The 22,119-nt window shown below is 38.0% G+C and overlaps 2 protein-coding genes across 2 annotated transcripts in view; one reads left to right on the forward strand and one right to left on the reverse strand.

The window, feature by feature from the left end:
- The window catches only part of LOC102954174 (olfactory receptor 56A4-like), a 136,982-nt gene that overhangs the window by 66,582 nt on the left and 48,281 nt on the right, over window positions 1-22,119 (reverse strand). Inside the window, exon 5 of the mRNA XM_042959034.1 lies at window positions 19,220-19,334. Within this exon, the coding sequence (XP_042814968.1) occupies window positions 19,220-19,334 (115 nt within the window). The remainder of the gene's footprint in view (window positions 1-19,219; window positions 19,335-22,119) is intronic.
- On the forward strand, window positions 15,494-16,459 carry LOC102961305 (olfactory receptor 688-like). The gene has a single exon (XM_007083137.2). The coding sequence runs from the start codon at window positions 15,494-15,496 to the stop codon at window positions 16,457-16,459; it is 966 nt and encodes a 321-aa protein (XP_007083199.2).

The raw sequence follows: 22,119 nt of genomic DNA on the forward strand, positions 1-22,119 counted from the left end.
TTGTGATGGTATGTCAGTTGAAATTGCTGGAAATCCACAATCTAGGGTGCTGAGGACAGTTGTTCACAAGAAGGTACCTCACCAGACGCTCTGTCATAAACCCACCCCAGGGAGATGGTGCAGGAAGCACCTGACCACTGGGTACTTCTAGCTGCCAAGCACCACAGGAGCTGGGTGCTTGGGAAGATGTGTAGGTCCTGGGCACTAAAGAAGCTGTGCATGCTGCAGCAAAGCCTTCCAGACAAGCATGTAACAACCAGAAAGTAAAACCCTTTCTGGTTACCTCAGTGAAATAGAATACTAAGGAACTACAGGGGCTTGTCCCCCAACAACAACAGAAAATAAACTATCACAAACTGTTATAATTCCAGAACCCTGGAAACTAGTCAAAGATTTGCAGAAACCAGGTGACATTTAATCAAGAAAAAGTTGACTGAATCTCAGCAAGAGAACTCGGTGATATTTTAACTCACCCTGGCCTGATTCCTCCCTCTTTAGTTCAGCAGTGGTCTTAAAAATGGCAGCTCATGTTCCGCATGGGAGGGTCCATGGTGCTGGAAGAAGCAGAGCAGACATTGCTCTCAAAGAATTATAGTTGTTTATTTTGACCCGTCTTGTGATTTCTTGAAGGACACATGCAAAGAGGTTGCTTTTATTTCACGTAACTCAGAACTCTCCCAGGATAGGGTGGTGGTTACTTATGACCTTTTGTCAAAATCATTTAAAGACAAATGGAGTAGCCTCTGCCATCTGAGAGAAGAAATTATAGCTGGAGAAACCACAGATTTACCAAAAACATTAGAGGAAAGGCTGGGGAGTGAGATATCTCACTGGAATAAGTGCTTACTTTGAAAAGCTTCCATATATTCCTGGGACATGTCAAACATGTCCAGGGCTGAGTGCATATTCAGAAAAGACCGTAAAATGCCCTTAACTCTTATCTTGGCTGACCTTCAGTCTCTGTACGGTAGAAAACCAATATTACAGTAGCTGTATAAAGTGCCTAGTTGACTGTTGAAGGCATACTTCAACACACACACAGACCCCACCTGCAAAGAATGGAGTATTTTCATTCCAGACAATTAAAGAAAATTCTGTTAAATCACTAGCTGACCACTAAACTAATCAACAGAGACTTCAGTAACCACAAACAACAAAAAATATAGATTTGTAAATTTTATCTGGAATCACTAAAGAGCCAACAGTTCTGCCACAAGGAGTCACTGCTTAGTGTCCTTTCATTTCATCCTGAAAGACTCATTTCATCCTAAAGGCCACACAAACCCCAGGGAGGGGGAGAATTTGAATTCCAGAGTCGTTTCATTATAATACTCAAAATGTCCACTTTTAACCAAAAATTATGATGTATCCAAAGAAATAATAAGTATATCTCATACATAGGCATAAGAAAAAGACTTAATAGAAACTGTCTTCTTTTAAGTTTATTTATTTATTTTTGAGAGAGAGAGAGAGAGAGAGAGAGAGAGAAGGGAATGGGAAAAGAGAGAGAGGGAGAGAGAGAATCAAAAGCAGGCTCTGTACCATCAGCATGGAGACTGACACGGGGCTCGAACTCACGAATAGCAAGATCAGGATCTAAGCCAAAATCAAGAGTCAGATGCTTAACCAAGTGAACCACCTAGGTGTCCCAAGAGAAACTGTCTTAAAGATGCTCAATGAGCAAACGATAACCATGAACAAAAACTAGAGCAAACCAATATTTGTCACACCAAATCAAGAATATCAATTAAAAAAGAGAAATTATAAAAAGAGACCAAATAAAAATTCTGGACTTGAAAAGTACAATAACTGAAATAAAAATTCACTAGAGGGGTGCAATGGCAGATGTAAACAGGCAGAATTTAGTAAATTGAATACAAGTCCATTGAGATTAACCAAAATGAGAAGCAGAAAAATAGAATGACAAAAAGTGAACAGAACCTAAAAGAACTGTAAGGTGCCAATAAATCACATTAACACAAACACAATGGGAATGCCAGAGAAGAAAAAAGAAAAATTAAGAATATTTGAAGAAATAGTCACAGCAAACTTCCCAAATTGGATGAAAGATTCGAATCTATACATTCAAGAGCTCAATAAATTTTTGTAGGATAAACTCAACAAGATCCACATTGAGACATATTATACTCAAACTTTGGAAAGACAAGGAAAAAGAATCCCAATGGTAGCAAGAGAAAAGTCATAAGAGAGCCTCAATAAGATTAATGATTTCTGATGAGAAATCATGAAGACTAGAAGTCAGTGGGATGGCAAATTAAAAGTTCTGGAAGAAAAATGTCAAGCAAGAGTTCTGTATCTGCTAAAGCAATCCTCAACAATAAAGGGAAAATTAAAATATAACCTGCCAACTACCAACAAAACAAAAACAGAGTTCATAGCTAGAAGAACTATTCTACCAAAAAAATCCAAAAGGAGTCTTTTAGGATGACATAAAAGGATTCTAAACAATATCTCAAATCCATACAAAGAAATAAAGAATAGCCTTGGTCTGGCCAGCAGGCATGAGGTTGGACAGAGGGCCAGTCCACTGAAATACAAAGGGAGGAGCCTGAGCCACTGCTGCCAGAGAAAAGCATGTGTACAACCTGAGCCATGAAAACGAAGATGGCCACCAAATCATGCCCCGATTGCAACCAACATGCTCCTGTTGTATGTAAATCTTGTCCTTGTGGTTATGCATTTGTTAATAGGAAACTTCTAAAAACAAATCACTAAGAGAAATCATCATCTTTTCAGATGTGAACATTATCGTATCTTTGAAAGATTTCTCAATACTTTTTTATCTGATCTTAAACTAGGATTTCATGCACCTATAGGAAGTAGACACATCAAGTCTGTCTTTAGAGAAGGCTCTGTTAGTAAAAGGACTATACTTAGTGGCTTGAAATTTTTGTTCTGGGATGTGAGTCTGAAAAATGAGCTTTGAGGGAGACCCATATCTGTTTTAAATGAAGACCAGTTGAAAGCCATGGTGGAAACTTACTCCCAAACAGCAATTCAAGGCCTTACAGCAGACTTCAGAATTTCTGCTATCCAGCTTCTGGCTGCCATAGGAAATGTGAAAACACTGGACAACTAGGTAGGTATCACACCACAATGGATGATCACAAACAGATGATAGGAGAAGTACTTATCTCTCTTTTTTTTAAGTTTATTTATTTATTTTGAGAGAGATAGAGAGAACACAAGCAGGGGAGGGGTAGAGAGAGAAGAAGAGAATATCAAGCAGGCTCTGTACTGTCAGCGTGCAGCCCCAAGCAGGGCTCAAACTCACAAACCCTGAGATCATGACCTGAGTCAATGAAATCAAGAGTCAGACACTTAACTAACTGAGCCACTCAGCCACCCCAAGATCTCTTGGTCTTAAAAGAGCAGAGACCTATCTTGAAGAGGATCATGGGCTTTGACAAAAAATAAAATTGAAAGAAATCTGGACAATAGTCGGATGTTGATGAAGTTTCCAGATATGTGTTATAGCCATCATTGCAAACAAAAAAGTGTCCAGTAATGTATGGTGGCCTGCAAAAAGGGCATTTCATTACTGCTTTCTAAACCAGCTTAAACTAATTTCTTATTGTCAAGAAATTGAAGTTACATATCAAAAAATGTTTTATAAGTACTCTGCTTTGGTTAGGAGACATGGACCTATACTTCTTCATGACATTTCACTACAGACTTCACAAAATCACCATAGTAAAGTTAACTGAATTGGGCTAAAAATTTCTGCCACATTCATAATACTCACTGGAACTTTTTTTCAGTGGATTACCACTTTTTTTGTCATTTGGATCTCTTTATATGAAACAGAACATTCTCTAGGTGCCTGGGTGGCTCAGTTGGTTAAGCATCTGACTCTTGATTTTGGTTCAGGTCATGATCTCACAGTTTGAGAGTTGGAGCCCACATTACGCTCCTCACTGAAAGTGCAGAGCATGCTTGGAATTCTCTTGTTCTCTCTGCCCCTTTGCTGCTTATGCATGCACACAAGTGGATGCTCTCTCCCTCTTTCACAAAATAAATAAAAGAGAAGCAGCAATTGGAGAATTTGAATAAATTTTAGCAATGTTTAATTAATAAATATGGTATATACTATTTAATATTTGGAGAAATTTATCATTTAGGGAAAATGTTTAATGCTAATTGTACATAGTTTGGTAGAATGAAGCTTTTCTTTTTCGAAAGAAAGAAAGAAAGAAAGAAAGAAAGAAAGAAAGAAAGAAAATATAAGAAGGAAGGAAGGAAAGAAGGAGGGAAGGGAGGGAAGGGAAGAAGAAAAAGGAAAGAAAGAAAGAAAGAAAGAAAGAAAGAAAGAAAGAAAGAAAGAAAGAAAGAGAAAGAAAGAGAGAAAAAAAGAAAAAGAAAGGAGGGAGGGAAGGAAGGAAGGAAGGAAGGAAGGACACAAATAAGTTTACAACATAGGTAAATATAAAAGACAATAATGTTCAACATCACTAATCACCAGGGAAATGCAAGTCAAAACCACATGAGATACCACCTTACACCTGTTAGAATGACTAAAATCAAAAACCCAAGAAACAAGTATTGGTGAGGATGTGTAGAAAAAGGAACCCTCATGCACTGTTGGTGAGAATGCAAACGGATGTAGCCGCTGTGGAAAACAGTATTAAGGTTTCTCTAAAAGTCAAAAATGGAATTACTATATGATCCAGTAATTCCACTACTGGGTATTTACCCAATGAATATGAAAAACTAATTCAAAAAAATATATGCACCCCTATGTTTACTGAAGCTTTATTTATAATAGCCAAATTATGGACACATCAGAGTGTCCATGGATAAATGAATGGACAAAGAAGATATGGTATAAATATACAATGGAATATCACTCAGCCATAAAAAATAATGAAATCTTGCCATTTGCAGCAACATGGATGGATCTAGAGAGTATAATGCTAAGTGAAATAATCCAGTCAGAAAAAAGATATATACCATGTGATTTCAATCATTTGTAGATTTTAAGAAACAAATCAAAGGGAAAAAAAAGAGAGAGATAAACAAAAAAACAGACTCTTAACTAGAGAAAATAAACCGATGGTTACCAGAGGGGAGGTGGGTGAAAGACGGGTAAAATAGGTGAAGGAGATTAAGAGTACACTTATTGTGATGAGCACTGAGTAATATATGGAATTGCTGAATCACTGTATTGTACATCTGAAATTAATGTAACATTATGTATGTATATATGGTAACCACAACAGACTTAATTTTTTAGTTTTATAAAAAGGCAATTATATATTTTAGTAAATACCTTTTTTTCTATATGATTTAAAGTACAACTACCAAACAAAATTCTACATGTATGTTGAGGGACTGACATAAAGATGTAATTTGTGACAATAACAAGATAAGGGGGATGAAGCTATAAAAAAGCAAAGTATTTTTAATATTATTGAAACTAAACTGATATTAATTCAAACAAAATTATTATAAATTAAGGTGTTAAATGTAATCCCCAGGGAAAAACTACAGAAATAAACAAAAAAATATACAATAGAAGAAGAAGGAAAAAAGAAATGAGAAGAGAATCAAAGCAGTATACTCTAAAATATTTATGTAACACACAGAATTGAGAAATCCAGGCATACAAAAGATATAAGATATGTAGACGACAACTAGAAAAATGGCAGAAGTCCTTCCTTATCAGTAATGACTTTAACTAGACTAGCAGGCAGAAATTGGCAGAAATTGGTTTTTAAAACCAAAAACACAAGTAAATTGAAAGTGAAAGAACAGGAAAAGATAATCCATGCAAATAGTAACCAAAAGAAAGCTATGATATATATTAGTATACTTAATATAAGAATAGACTTTAGGCCAAAAAAAAAAAAAAAAAGCTATGTGAGATATAAAATAATGGCAAAAGGTAAGTCCATCAAGTAACTATGACAATAATGCATATACATCCACCAAACAACAGAGCCTCAAAATATAAGAAGCAAAAATTGACAGAATTGAAGGGAGAAGTAAAGAGTTCAACAATACTTGGGGATTTCAACAACCACTTCAATAATGGATAGAATAACTATACATAAGATAAATAAGAAAATAGAAAACTGGAATAACATTATAAGCCAACTAGACCTAATGGGTATATATAGAACATCCAACCCAGTAAGAGCAAAATGCACATTCTTTTTAAGGGCACATGAAACATTCTCCAGAACAGGTCATATGTTAGCCCACAAAACAAGAGTAAATAAATTTAAAAAGACTGAAATCATGCAAATTATCTCCTCTAATCACAATGGAATAAAATTAGAATTCAATAATAGAAAGAAAACCAGAAATTTAAAAGGGTGTGAAAATTAAGTGACACACTTCTTTAAAAATTTGGGTGAAAGAGAAAATCAAATAGAAAATACTTGATAAGAATAGAAATGAACACACACCATACCAAAACTTATGGGATAGAGCAAACACATTCCTCAAAACTTATACCTATAACACCTACATTGAAAAATAAAATAAATTTCAAATCAAAAACATAACTTTCCTGCTTAAGTAACTAGGAAAAGAACAGCAAACTAAACACAAAGCAAGAAGAAAGATGGAAAAACCAAAGATCACAATAAGATAAGTGAAACAGAGAATAGAAAAGAATTAAAAAATCAACAAAACCAAGACTTGGTTCTTCGAAAAGATCAACAAAATTGACAAGCCTTTAGCTGGACTGACTATAACAATTAGGCAACAAAATTACGTAAAAAGGATCCAAATAAAAAAGGAAGAAGTGAAACTATCTCTATTCACAGATGACATGATCTTATATATAGAAAATCCTAAAGAATACACCAAAAAAAAAAAATCATTAGAGCTAATGAATTCAGAAATGTTGCAGGATACAAAAAAAAAGTTGTATTTGTACACATGAGCAAAGAACAATTCAAAAATAGAATAAGAAATACTTCCATTTACAATACCATCAAAAATTATAAAATACTTAGGAATAAATTTAACCAAGGAGGTGCAAGCCTTGCTCATGAAAACTACAAAGCATTTCTAACAAAAATTAAAGTAGAACTAAATGAATAGGAAGACGTCTGTGTTCATTCCTCAAGACTTAATATGGTTCACAAGGCAATACTCCCCAAATTCATCTACAGATTTAAAATAACCCCTAGCAAAACACAAATTGCTTTTTTTTTTCTTGAAGAAATGCACAAGCTGATCATAAAATTCATGTGGAATTTCAAGGGACCTTGAATCAAAACAATCATGGAAAAAAATCAAAGTTGGAGCATTCACACTTCACAATTTCAAAATAAACCTCGAAGAAAAGTAATCAAAACAAAGTTGTATTGACATAAAGGCAGACAAATAGTTGGATGCAGAATTGAGAGTCCAGAAATAAACTTGTATGTTCATGGTCAACTGATTTCAATAAGGCTTGTGAGATCATTCAATGAGAATATAATAGTCTTTTCAACAAATGGTACTGGGACCACTGAATACCCATGTGCAAAGACAGAAGTTGGACCCTTCAACATGCCATATACTAAAATTAACTTAAGATGAGTCACAAACTTAAATATCAAAACTAAAACTACCAACCTCCTAGAAAAAAATGTACAAGTAAATCCTCATGATCTTTGTTTAGGCAAAGCCTTCCTAGCTAATACACCAAAAGCACAGGACAAGGGTTGGGGGGAGGGGGGAGAAATAGAAAAATTGGACTTGATCAAAATTAGAAATGTTTGTGCTTCAAAGGATATCATCGGTATATTATATATAGGATCCTGGGAAGATGGCGGCGCCTCACCTATGGTCCTTGGGCCCGTAGGTCACTGGGCGACCCGCAGCCAGGCCACGGCTGGGGAGGCAGTCTGACCTCCGCATGGCAGTTCATACCTTCTAACAAGCTATTTGAAAAACTAAAAAAAGGAGGACAGCCAGGACCCGATCCTGGGAAGATGGCAGCGTAGGAGGACGCTGGGCTCACTGCGCGTCCTGCTGATCACTTAGATTCCACCTACACCTGCCTAAATAACCCAGAAAACCACCAGAAGACTAGCAGAACAGAGTCTCCAGAGACAAGCACAGAGGAGAGGCCCACGGAAGAGGGTAGGAAGGGCGGCTAGGCGGTGTGCGCTCCACGGACTGGCGGGAGGGAGCCAGGGCGGAGGGGCAGGCCTTCGGCCAAGCAGAGCTCCCAAGACTGGCTTGCAAAAATGGAGGGGACAGAAGGAGTGTGTTCCAACAGCAAGCGGGACTTGACATCTGGAAGGTTATAAGCTAACAGCTCTGCTCGGAGAACAGGAGGGCTGGAGGACAACAGGAGGGAGAGGTGTTGAGCCCCGGATGACAGAGCTCAGCTTGGCGGGGAACAAAGGCGCTCGCCAGTGCCATCTCCCTTGCCCATTCCCCAGCCAAAATCCCAAAGGGAACCAGTTCCTGACAGGGAAGTTGCTTGCATCACAAAAACACCCAAGGCTGTGCTTTTGCAGATCCATCTCTCCAGTGGGTCTGACTCCCTCCCGGTGCCACAGGGCCCCTCCCAAAGCGGATCTCTGAGGGGAGAAGCGAGCTGAGCCTGCCCCTCCCGCCCCTGTGCACCTTGCCGATCCACCCCAGCTAATACGCCAGATCCCCAGCACCACAATCCTGTCAGTGTGCAAGTAGCCCAGACGGGCCACGCCACCCCACAGTGAATCCTGCCCCTAGGAGAGGGGAAGAGAAAGCACACACCAGTCTGACTGTGGCCCCAGCGGTGGGCTGGGGGCAGACATCAGGTCTGACTGCGGCCCCGCCCACCAATGCAAGTTATTCAAGACAGCACAGGGGAAGTGCCCCGCAGTCCTGCACCACTCCAGGGAGTATCCAAAATGACCAAACGGAAGAATTCCCCTCCGAAAAATGTCCAGGAAATAACAACAGCTAATGAACTGATCAAAAATGATTTAAACAATATAACAGAAAGTGAATTTAGAATAATCGTCATAAAATTAATCACTGGGCTTGAAAACAGTATAAAGGACAGCAGAGAATCTCTTGCTACAGAGATCAAGGGACTAAGGAACAGCCAGGAGGAGCTAAAGAATGTTATCAACGAGCTGCAAAATAAAATGGAGACAACTACGGCTCGGATTGAAGAGGCAGAAGAGAGAATAGGTGAACTAGAAGATAAAATTATGGAAAAATAAGAAGCTGAGAAAAAGAGATAAAAAAAAATCCAGGAGTATGAGGGGAAAATTAGAGAACTTAGTGATGCACTAAAGAGAAATAATCTACACATAATTGGTATTCCAGAGGAGGAAGAGAGAGGGAAAGGTGCTGAAGGTGTACTTGAAGAAATAATAGCTGAGAAATTCCTGGATCTGGGGAAGGAAAAAGGCATTGAAATCCAAGAGACACAGAGAACTCCCTTCAGACGTAACTTGAATCAATCTTCTGCACGACATATCATAGTGAAACTGGCAAAATACAAGGATAAAGAGAAAATTCTGAAAGCAGCTAGAGATAAACGTGCTCTAACGTATAAAGGGAGACCTATAAGACTCGTGACCAATCTCTCTACTGAAACTTGGCAGGCCAGAAAGGAATGGCAGGAGATCTTCAATGTGATGAATTAAAAAAAATATGCAGCTGAGAATCCTTTATCCAGCAAGTCTGTCATTTAGAATAGAAGGAGAGATAAAGGTCTTCCCAAACAAACAAAAACTGAAGGAATTTGTCACCACTAAACCAGCCCTACAAGAGATGCTAAGGGGGATCCTGTGAGACAAAGTACCAGAGACATCGCTACAAGCATGAAACCTACAGACATCACAATGACTCTAAACCCATATCTTTCTATAATAACACTGAATGTAAATGGATTAAGTGCGCCAACCAAAAGACATAGGGTATCAGAATGGATAAAAAAACAAGACCCATCTATTTTCTGTCTACAAGAGACTCATTTTAGACCTGAGGACACCTTCAGATTGAGAGTGAGTGGATGGAGAACTATTTATCATGCCACTGGAAATCAAAAGAAAGCTGGAGTAGCCATACTTATATCAGACAAACTAGACTTTAAATTAAAGGCTGTAACAAGAGATGAAGAAGGGCATTATATAATAATCACAGGGTCTATCCATCAGTAAGAGCTAACAGTTATAAATGTCTATGCACCGAATACAGGAGCCCCCAGATATATAAAACAATTACTCACAAACATAAGCAACCTTATTGATAAGAATGTGGTAATTACAGGGGACTTTAACACCCCACTTACAGAAATAGATAGATCATCTAGACACATGGTCAATAAAGAAACAAGGGCCCTGAATGATACATTGGATCAGATGGACTTGACAGATATATTTAGAACTCTGCATCCCAAAGCAACAGAATATATTTCTTCTCAAGTGCACATGGAACTTTCTCCAAGGTTGATCACATACTGGGTCACAAAACAGCCCTTCATAAGTTTACAAGAATTGAAATCATACCATGCATACTTTCAGACCACAATGCTATGAAGCTTGAAATCAACCACAGGAAAAAGTATGGAAAACCTCCAAAAGCATGGAGGTTAAAGAACACCCTACTAAAGAAAGAATGGGTCAACCAGGCAATTAGAGAAGAACTTAAAAAATATATGGAAACAAATGAAAATGAAAATACAACAATCCAAATGCTTTGGGATATAAAGAAATGGAAAGACATTCCCTGCTCATGGATTGGAAGAATAAATATTGTCAAAATGTCAATACTACCCAAAGCTATCTACACATTCAATGCAATCCCAATCAAAATTGCACCAGCATTCTTCTCAAAGCTAGAACAAGCAATCCTAAAATTCATATGGAACCACAAAAGGCCCCAAATAGCCAAAGTAATTTTGAAGAAGACCAAAGCAGGAGGCATCACAATCCCAGACTTTAGCCTCTACTACAAAGCTGTCATCATCAAGACAGCATGGTATTGGCACAAAAACAGACACATAGACCAATGGAATAGAATAGAAACCCCAGCACTAGACCCACAAACATATGGCCAACTCATCTTTGACAAAGCAGGAAAGAACATCCAATGGAAAAAAGACAGTCTCTTTAACAAATGGTGCTGGGAGAACTGGACAGCAACATGCAGAAGGTTGAAACTAGACCACTTTCTCACACCATTCACAAAAATAAACTCAAAATGGATAAAGGACCTGAATGTGAGACAGGAAACCATCAAAACCCTAGAGGAGAAAGCAGGAAAAGACCTCTCTGACCTCAGCCGTAACAATCTCTTATTTGACACATCCCCAAAGGCAAGGGAATTAAAAGCAAAAATGAACTACCGGGACCTTATGAAGATAAAAAGCTTCTGCACAGCAAAGGAAACAATCAACAAAACTAAAAGGCAACCAACGGAATGGGAAAAGATATTTGCAAATGACATATCGGACAAAGGGCTAGTATCCAAAATCTATAAAGAGCTCACCAAACTCCACACCCGAAAAACAAATAACCCAGTGAAGAAATGGGCAGAAAACATGAATAGACACTTCTCTAAAGAAGACATCCAGATGGCCAACAGGCACATGAAAAGATGCTCAACGTCGCTCCTCATCAGGGAAATACAAATCAAAACCACACTCAGATATCACCTCACGCCAGTCAGAGTGGCCAAAATGAACAAATCAGGAGATTATAGATGCTGGCGAGGCTGTGGAGAAATGGGAACCCTCTTGCACTGTTGGTGGGGATGCAAATTGGTGCAGCCACTCTGGAAAACAGTGTGAAGGTTCCTCACAAAATTAAAAATAGACCTACCCTATGACCCAGCAATAGCACTGCTAGGAATTTATCCAAGGGATACAGGAGTACTGATGCATAGGGGCACTTGTACCCCAATGTTTATAGCAGCACTCTCAACAATAGCCAAATTATGGAAAGAGCCTAAATGTCCATCAACTGATGAATGGATAAAGAAATTGTGGTTTATATACACAATGGAGTACTACGTGGCAATGAGAAAGAATGAAATATGGCCCTTTGTAGCAACGTGGATGGAACTGGAGAGTGTGATGCTAAGTGAAATAAGCCATACAGAGAAAGACAGATACCATATGGTTTCACTCTTATGTGGATCCTGAGAAACGTAACAGAAACCCATGGGGGAGGGGAAGGAAAAAAAAAAAGAGGTTAGAGTGGGCGAGAGCCAAAGCATAAGAGACTCTTAAAAACTGAGAACAAACTGAGGGTTGATGGGGGGTAGGAGGGAGGGGAGGGTGGGTGATGGGTGTTGAGGAGGGCACATTTTGGGATGAGCACTGGGTGTTGTATGGAAACCAATTTGACAATAAACTTCATATATTAAAAAAAAAAAAAAGACAAAGGATATCATCAAAAAAGTAAGACAACCCAAAGGGAATGATTTTAGAAATCAAAATGACAAAGAAGTAAGTCCATAATTTGGCATGTTGTGATGACTGTCCTAGAAATAAAGCAGAGAATGATAGAATTGGGACTGCCATTTTAGATAGACTTATCAACCAATACATTTCTCATTAAGAAGGATTTGATCTGAATACAAGTTAAACGTCACTCTTTTATTTCAGTTTAATTAACACTAAAAGTACCACGTCATGAAATACAAGAGAGGCAGGTGGTACTAGAAGGAACTGATCAACACAGACAAACACTAGAGAGGGTTTGAGTGAGATTACATTCTAAAAAAAATACATTATTTTTGGCAATTTAAGAGTATTAATGAGAGAAATTTCTGTGCAATATTGAAACAAAAATTAAATTGTAGTGAAATAAACATCAAGAAGATGAGGAAGAGTAAACAAAATAAAGAGGTTACTCACAAAGTTTGTGAAGGGGAAAATAAATAGAGGCAATCTCTGGGAGGGATATGAAGTAAACATACATTTGAAGGTGGGGGCTACTTCAGAACTGTCATACAATTTGAGGAGCATTATTCATCAGTTAAACTCTGAGGAGTCTGGAGTAGAAAGCTGTCCATCTGGGGAACTGCCCTAAGATTAGTGTTGGATGTGTCTACTCCCTGAAATTACTTGGCTAACCCCCAAGGGCACCAGAGGCCTTATTTTGATTAAAAAAAAAAAAAGCATGACACCCTGGAGGACGCTTAGAGTAGAGTGGGGAGGGCTTATAGACCAGCACACCAAACCAGGCATCACCAGGATCTAATTTATTCTAAAACCCCACACTCCAGGGATGACAAACAAAGTTACAGATCTGCTCTGAACAACGTATGGCTGAACACAGGTAGCTGAAGCCAGGAGAGCAGAAACAGCTACAGAAAGCACTGTCAGTGTGAAAGCCTCTTCAAAGATCCTCCTGAAGTAGTAAGGAAACCAACCAATGATCTACATCCTGAGAGGTGAGGGGATTGATGTGTCCCACATTCCAGTAATTCTGTCCTGACTCTGAATTTGATTAGTATATGCCTTCCACTTCCATGGCTGGCTTTACTTATTTGATCTTCACCTTTACTACCTCCCTTCTTACAAGCTCTTCTCATCTATAGAGACTATGGTCTATGATCAGAAAATAGGAGAGAAATGAGGCAGAGCTCTAAGATGATGGGACAACCTCAAAAGGATGGGACTTCCCAGTCAGGCGACCATGAAAACACTTTTTACCTTACCTCTCAAGGGAGAAACTAAGAATTGGATGGATTCCTCCTGCGTGTACCATGCTGCATAAAGGAGAGGGTGAGACAAGAGTGAGAAAATACCATGAAAACTCCTGCAATTTTGAGTGTGGCATTTCTTCGGTTGGGCATTCATTCACTTGGTCCCTATAGATTGTAACTTAGTTTCTCAGTTTCTAGAACAACCACAAAGCTATTTTGGTCAATCTGTTGCTTGATTAGTGATCTGTGGTAGAACAAAGACCTACAGTTTGCTAGCACACTATTTTGCTGACATCAGTCTCTCAGGTACAGTTTTAGATACAATTGCTTGAAAAGTTCTCCAAAAATTAAAGAATTAATAAATCAAGAATATGTTAAAAAAGAGAACCAAGAGTAAAAGCAAGCCACAAAATTACTTAAGCAAAGAAAAAAAAAAGGCTAAATGTGCGTGCTATATTTCCAATTTGTACCATACAGAAATATAGAAGCTGTTAAAAGTTTGTTGCCATGGGGCGCCTGGGTGGCTGTAGGTTAAGCATCTGACTTGAGTTCAGGTCATGATCTCACAGTTCATGAGTTTGTGTCAGTCGGGATCTGTGTTAACAGCCTGGAGCCTGAGACTGCTTCAGTTTTGTGTGTGTGTCTCCCTCTGCCCCTCTCCCGCTCTCTCTCTCCCTCTCTCAAAAATACATAAACATTTTTTTTTAATTTAAGATTTTTGCCACTTGTTCCTCCTCCTACCTTTTGTTAATAACATAAGGGATTTAAAAATACAGCTCTAGGTATGTCTTTAACATTCCTTTCATAATCAGAAAAGGAAACAAATGCTATTCCATAGGGTAGTAACCTTTTGGCTAAGATTTTATGAAAGGAGTGTTGGATTTAAATGCATAACATTAAAATTTTGCTGTAGCTTTGACACATATTAGTGATTTTGATACATGATCCTTATCTAGACAAATCATTCAATCTGTTTCCTCACCTGTATGGTAAAATTAAATGAAGTGCTTTATGTCAGAAATTATTCTCCAACAACAGGGCACTCAAAAGGCCTGGTCAGAGTTCTAACTGCCGCCACTTATTCTCTTTATGAAATCCCTAAGAATGGAGACATCACCTCTACTCCCTAACTTTACTTACTTGTTAGGGATCAGTTGTATGCTTCACTTCAGGTATTGAAATCCTTGTCTCTAGTACCTCAGAATTAGCAGTTTCGCAGAAAAAGTCTTTAAAGAGGGAATTAAGTTAAAATGAAATCTTGACCATGGACCCTAATCCAATGTGACAAGTGTCCTTAAGAAGAAATTTGGACACAGACATGTGCATTTACAAACAATAGACAATGTGAAGACATCAGAAGAAGACAGTCATCTATAAGCCAATGAGAGAGGACTGAGAAGAAAACAGGACCACCAACACCTTGATTTTGGACCTCTGGCCCACGAAACTGTGAGAAAACAAATTTCCATTGGTTAAGTTACCCAGTCTGTAATATTTTGTTTGGCAACCACCGAAAGCTAGAACAGGCCGGATATGTATGTTTCTTTAAAATGTATCTGTCTCCCGCATTATGTTCATGTCCCCAGCATATAAAAATATATGCTGGATTTCAGGCACATAGAATCAGTAAATCTTTACTTGTATTATATTAAATCTTTATCTTTTATCACACTGGACCTTCTTTTATTCTTAGGTAAACTTTTTCCCAGAGTCTCAAGGGGATAAAGGATGCATTATATTTAACAGAACTGAATTATTGTGGTGAATCTTATACCTGCACAGAAATTTTAACCTTTAGCTAAGCTAACCACACACTATCCTTGCTTCCCTTAATCCGTAGGCAGATGCTGAGAAGAAGACATCCCATGATATGGATACCACCCTGAGTATAACCAATAGCTCAAGGCTTCAAGTGTCTGAGTTCATCCTGGTGGGGCTCCCAGGCATTCATGAGTGGCAGCACTGGCTCTCCCTGCCCCTGGCTCTGCTCTACATCTTAGCTCTCATTGCCAACATCCTCATCTTGATCACCATCCAACATGAGCCTTCCCTGCACCAGCCCATGTATCAGCTCCTTGGCATCTTGGCTATCGTGGACATTGGCCTGGCTACCACCATCATGCCCAAGATCCTGGCCATTCTCTGGTTTGATGCCAAGGCCATCAGCCTCCACGAGTGCTTTGCTCAGATCTATGCTATCCATACTTTCATGGGAATGGAGTCAGGCATCTTCCTCTGCATGGCTGTGGATAGATATGTAGCCATTTGCTACCCCCTTCAGTACTCCTCCATAGTCAATGAGGCTTCGGTGATCAAAGCCACCCTGTCCATGGTGCTCAGGAATGGCCTGTTGACCATCCCATTGCCTGTACTGGCTGCTCAGCGACACTACTGCTCCAGAAATGAAATTGACCACTGTCTGTGCTCTAATTTGGGGGTCACTAGTCTGGCCTGTGATGACGCCACTATTAACAGAGTATGCCAGTTGGCCTTGGCATGGGTTACACTTGGGGGTGACATGGGTCTGGTCTTTGCTTCCTATGCTTTGATTGTTCGCTCAGTGCTGAGGCTGAACTCCGCTGAAGCAACATCAAAGGCCCTGAGTACCTGCAGCTCCCATCTCATCCTCATTGTCTTCTTCTACACAGCCGTTATTGTACTGTCTGTCACCCACCTGGCAGGAAGAAAGGTCCCCTTCATCCCTGTTCTCTTCAACGTGCTGCATAATGTTATGCCCCCAGCCTTTAACCCCATGGTGTATGCCCTACGGACCCAGGAGCTGAGAGTGGGCTTCCAGAGGGTGCTTGGTTTGGGTGAGAATGTGTCCAGGAAGTGACCCAACTTTTGATGGCAGAATTTTACAACTGGTATTACAGAAAGAGCACAGGCTTTGGAGCACAACAGCCCTGGGTTAAAATTCCATGTATCCCAGTTGCTAGCAATATCGATTCAAATTAACTCACCTGTTTTGTAAAGTGTATACTATGTGCCAGGCGCTGTTCTAAGCATTTCTCAAATATTAACTCATAGAATTGCACAACAACCCTATGAAACACGTACAACTGTCATTTACACATTCTGCAGGTGAGGCAAGAAAGTTGAGACACTTGGCCAAGGTCAAATGGGAAGGAAGTTGCAGAGTGAGGTTAGAACCTAAGCCTTCAGGCTCCAGAGTCTGTGTTCTTAACCCTTACCTTTTTCTCTCTATTCAACCTTGCTACTAACTTTTAAAAACATAAATTAAGATGACAATAAAAAGGAATGATCTCCAAGTGAAATTATACATCTCCTGTCTTTTAATAAAACAATATTCCATTTAAAAGGTGGCAGCAATTTTCCTGTCCAATAGTAAACACGGCACATTTTAAATCCTCTATAGTCACTCTATAGGATCCCTATCAGTTATAAGAATGTAGGTCAAGTTGGGACACTTGGGTGGCTCAGTCAGTTAAGTGTCTGACTTCAGCTCAGGTCATGATCTTGTGGTCTGTGAATTCAAGCCCCATGTCTGGCTCTGTGCTGACAGCTCAGAGTCTTGAGCCTGCTTCAGATTCTGTGTCTCCCTCTCTCTCTACCCCACTCGTACTCTGTCTCTCTCTCTGTCTCTCTCTCTCTCTCAAAATAATAAATAAACATTAAAAAAAGAATGTAGGTCAAGAATTTGACAGTAATTATTTTGTTATTTTATAAAGTTTTTACCAACTCTTGAGTTTATTTGCATTAGAGCCTAAAGAGGAATATTCAATTTGTTCTATTCAACATTACTTGAATTTCTCTAATGAATTCAGAAAATCCTAATGATGCCCAATGGTTCACTGAAATTATAAAGGACACCAAAAGTATCTAAAGAGGATTTTTTTCTGTAAAAGAAATGATATTTGTTTGGGGACAAAAAGAAGGAAAGGTGGTCTAATGTTTTTTATTTATTTCAGTGCCAGATCAATAAGGGTGGAATATTGGCTCTAAGATAGCATGCAGATATGACATTTCTGACCCAATCACATGGCATTATGGCTGACTTCGAAAGAAGAAGCCTAACTTGTGCCAGTAAATTTGGAAGTTCAAATGTGACAGCATTAGGCCATTAACCCTCAAGGAACTGAATAATCTTTCCTTTGACAGAGTGAGTTAGAGTTTCATTATATCTAATGTCAATACAGAATTGGACCATGTGCTTTCACCTGTTTTTAATTGTGATTCCAGACACCAAAAACAAAAGCAGTGACAACGGATAAACAGTAGTGTACTAATGGATGGGTCAAAGCCTGTTACTCTTTCCACATGATGTTTAGACCAAGTCCCTGGGATCCTTTGACATTTCAGGGAGAAAGAAAAAAAACAAGTCCCAGAAAAAAAGATACTAGAATCTCCTCTAATATTGCCATCCAAGAGATTGGATCCATTTCTATTAATGGCTGATAGGATAATTCAAGCAAAGTCTCCTGCTGAGAACAAGTAGAAATCATGGATGAACATCTTTAAATGGGTATAGACATTGGAAAACTAACAAATTAGTAAAAATTATGTGAGACTCAGAGAGACTTCTTTTCAGGTTAAATGTGTAAAGAAAGTTTAGAAGTTGTCATTCCCATCCTCACACCAAGAAAAAGTTGAACAACTGAAAATCAATCACTTCCTGGACCCACAAGAAAACTGAGGTGACAGGGCTAACTGACTTCCTGGTGTCAGAGGAATCCCTTCCTCTAGGTGGGAAATGGCTGTAATAAAGTCTCTTCCCCATGGAGATGAGGCCTTTATCATGGAGAATGCTCTGGGATTATTTCATAATGTTAACTTCTCCCCTCCTCCTGCCAAAATCCAGGGGCCCATCTTGGATCTATACTGTGAGAATCTGCTGGAATTGCTGGATATTAAGTGCGGGGCTTCCCTAAGACTGTAGTCCCCAAATATTTCTCATTTTCATACTAAACTTCACTCATACTCCAGCAATATGCCAAAATTACCTTTGACGTCTTCCTACCAGTTTGTGACTCCAGCAGCTTCTACTCTAAGTAAACTGATTCTCTGTGTTTTCCTATCTCTCCAAATTTTGGGGTGGCACTTTGCCCTGCAACAATCAATTCCCTTATGGATTCAAGAAAAATTATTAATATGCCTTTTTTTCTAATTTTTCTTCTTGTAAGGACAGGAGTGAAGACTTCTAAGTTCTTTACACATCAGAAGTCCTGGTATGGGATTAATACCCAATGTACAAAATAAATATCCATAAGTCTACACTGATATAAGTAGATGATTCAATAAATAAATGGAGAATAATAGACAAATCTCCCATGTAAAAATTTCCAAATAATTTATGTATATACACCATCCTCAAATAGCTGGAACATAATTATTTACTTCTTAAGTGCATAACTCGTTATTTCTCTCCCAAGAGTACAGTATGCGAAGTGGGAAAAAGAATCAGTTTACAAATGAAGAAACTAAGGTGCCTGGGTGGCTCAGTCGGTTAAAAAACAAATGAAGAAACTCAACAAACACTATGTCAGTTAGGTGATCAAGTTTACATCAACACTGACAAATCATGTACATAATAAGTATCTCTGATATGATATGATATGATGAGAATAGACTTTACCTCTTTGGCATTTCTCCAAAAACACATAATCCTGGTCCAATCATAAGAAAAGTATCAAAGCAAAAGGACTGTGGAGACCTGGCATCTAAATGTAATGTTGTGTCCTGATGGAATCCTGGAACAGAAAAAAAGACATTAGGTAAACATTTTAAAAATCTGAATAAAGCATTACTTTAGTTAATAATACTGTGTCAATATTGGTTAGTGAAAGGTGACAAATGTACTGTACCAAAGAAATTAATAACAATAGAGAAGGTAGGAGTGGGATATATGGGAATTCTACACTATCTTCACAACTAACACTATTCTAAAAATCTAAGACCATTCTACAATAAAAAGTCCATTTTTCATTTGCTTTTATCTATCTTTTTTGATTAAAGTATCCTAGGTGGTGTGAGGTGGTATTCCATTGTGGTTTTTGATTTGAGCTTCCTGATAGCTAGTGATGTTGAGCATGTATGTGTTCACATGCATACTGGCCACGTGCATGTCTTCTTTAGGGTAATGTCCATTCAGATCATTTGTCCACTTTTAAACTGGATTTTTAGTTGGGTTGTTTGTCCTCTTATTATTAAGTTGTAAGAGTTCTTTGAATATTCTATATACAAGTTCCTTATCAGAGATATGATTTGCATGTATGTTCTCTTATGCTGTGGGTTGTCTTTTTAATGTCTTGATGGTATTCTTTGAAGCATGGACGTTTTTAATTTTGATGACATCTAACTCATATATTTTTCTTTATTGCTCATGCTTTTGGTCTCATAGGTTTTACCTAATGTCAATGTCATAATATTTGTTCCTATATTATCTTCTAAGGGTTTTATAGTTTTAGTTCTTGCATTTAAGCCTATGATTCATTTTAACTTTTATATATGATATGTGAGAAAATGATATGCATCCTGCATATCCAATTATCCCAGCACCATTTGTTGAAAAGGCTATTCCTCCCATCAAATTGATTTTATAACTTTGTTAAAAACCAGTTAACCATAAGTATAAGGGTTTATTTCTGAATTTTCAATTCTATTCCATTGAACTATATATACATCCTCATATTAATACCATGGTGTTTTGATTATTATAACTGTGTAGTAAGTTTGGAAGTGTGAGTCCACCAACTTTATTCTTTTTTTTAAATATTATTTAGCTCTTCTTGGTCCCTTGAATTTCCATATGAATTTTAAGATGAACCTGTCCATTTCTGCCAAAAGGCAGTTGAAATTTTGATAGGGACTTCACAGAATCTGTGGATCAATTTCAGGAGTATTGCCATCTCGATATTATCCCTTCTCATGAACAAAAGATATCTTTCCCTTTATTTAGTTTCTCTTTAATTTCTTCTAAACATTTTGTAGTTTTCAGAGTACACATTTTGCCTTCTGCTTGTTAAGTTTACTCTTAAATATTTAATTATTTCTGGTGTTAAATGAAATTGTTTTCTTATTTGAATAGTTCATTGCTAGCATAAAAAATACAAATAATTTATGTACAAATTACCTTATCTCCTTGTTTATTACTTGTTTATTACTTATAATAGCTTTTTTCTACGTACAAGATCATGTTGCCTGCAAATAGAGATAGTTTTACTCCTTCCTTTACAACCAAGTGCCTTTATTTTAGTTTTTTGCCTCTGCCCTGGCTAGAACCTCAGTATGATGTTGAATAGAAGTGTGGGAACAGACCTCTGTATCTTATTCCCCATCTTAGAGAGAAAATCTCCAATTTTGCATCATCAAGTATAATGTTAGCTGTGGGGTTTTAATAGATGGGCTTCATCAAGTTGAAGGAGCTCCCTTCTATTCCTAGTTTTTAAGTGTCTTTATCTTGAAAGAGTACTGGATTTTGTCAAATGCTTTTTCTACATCTTGAGATGATCATGTGGTTTGGGTTTATATTCCATTGATATGGTATGTTACATTAGTTGATTTTCACCAGTCTTAAATTTTTTAGATAAAACACACTTGATTATAGTATATAATCATTTTTATATTTTGCTGAATTCTGTTTTCTAGTATTTTGTTGAGAATTCTTTATCTAAATATGGATTTTGAATGCTTTTTATATTGTTTCAATATACCCTGTTAATTAACCAAATGCTAACAATGTCTTGAATCAAATGACTCTCCCAAACTGCTGAGACATAGGACCCTGAAGACATAGGACCTTTACAACTGGAGTTACCACATGGCTGAGAGTCATAGAGACACATGTTGCAGAGACAAGAAGAGAGAAAGGGACTGAGCTCTACATGCCCATTTTTTCCTCCTTTACATCAATCACTAATAATAAGATACTCCTACTCTGGAAAGTGAGTGAAGAGTGAACAGAAGCAAGAAGTGTCACAACAATGTACTATCCTGTACAAGGCACAAAACATCAAAAAGGGGAAACATTAGTCAACTGCCAATTAGGGTTGTGCTTAGCTGTATAAAACACACTAGATTATAGTGGCTTAACCAAATTGGAGTTTCTTTATCTCACCACACACACACACACACACACACACACACACACAGGTTCAGGTAGTTGAGTTGTTATAACACTTCTACTATACCAACAAAAGGCCAAGCTTTTTCTACTTCTCTGCTCTGCCATTCAAAGCAATGACCACCATCCTCCACATTAAACTCCAGACAAGAAGAAGAGATGGAAAAGGAAGCCTCTACAGACCTTTATATCTGATTGGTCATAAATTAATCTGATGTTAATCTCCAATTACAAGACTCCAAAGTTGAGTATTTTTTGTTTCCCAGTCTCTATGATAATGGAAAGTTATACAAAGGTGGATTTGAATGAATGCTGAATAGCTAACACCAAGTAAAAACAGATAATACACATCATGTTCTTTTCATGCATTATTTTCAGGAAATGATAAAATAATAAGCTATCAGGAAAGTCTC

The sequence above is a fragment of the Panthera tigris genome, chromosome D1 (genome assembly GCF_018350195.1).
Source record: "Panthera tigris isolate Pti1 chromosome D1, P.tigris_Pti1_mat1.1, whole genome shotgun sequence".
NCBI lineage: Eukaryota > Metazoa > Chordata > Mammalia > Carnivora > Felidae > Panthera > Panthera tigris.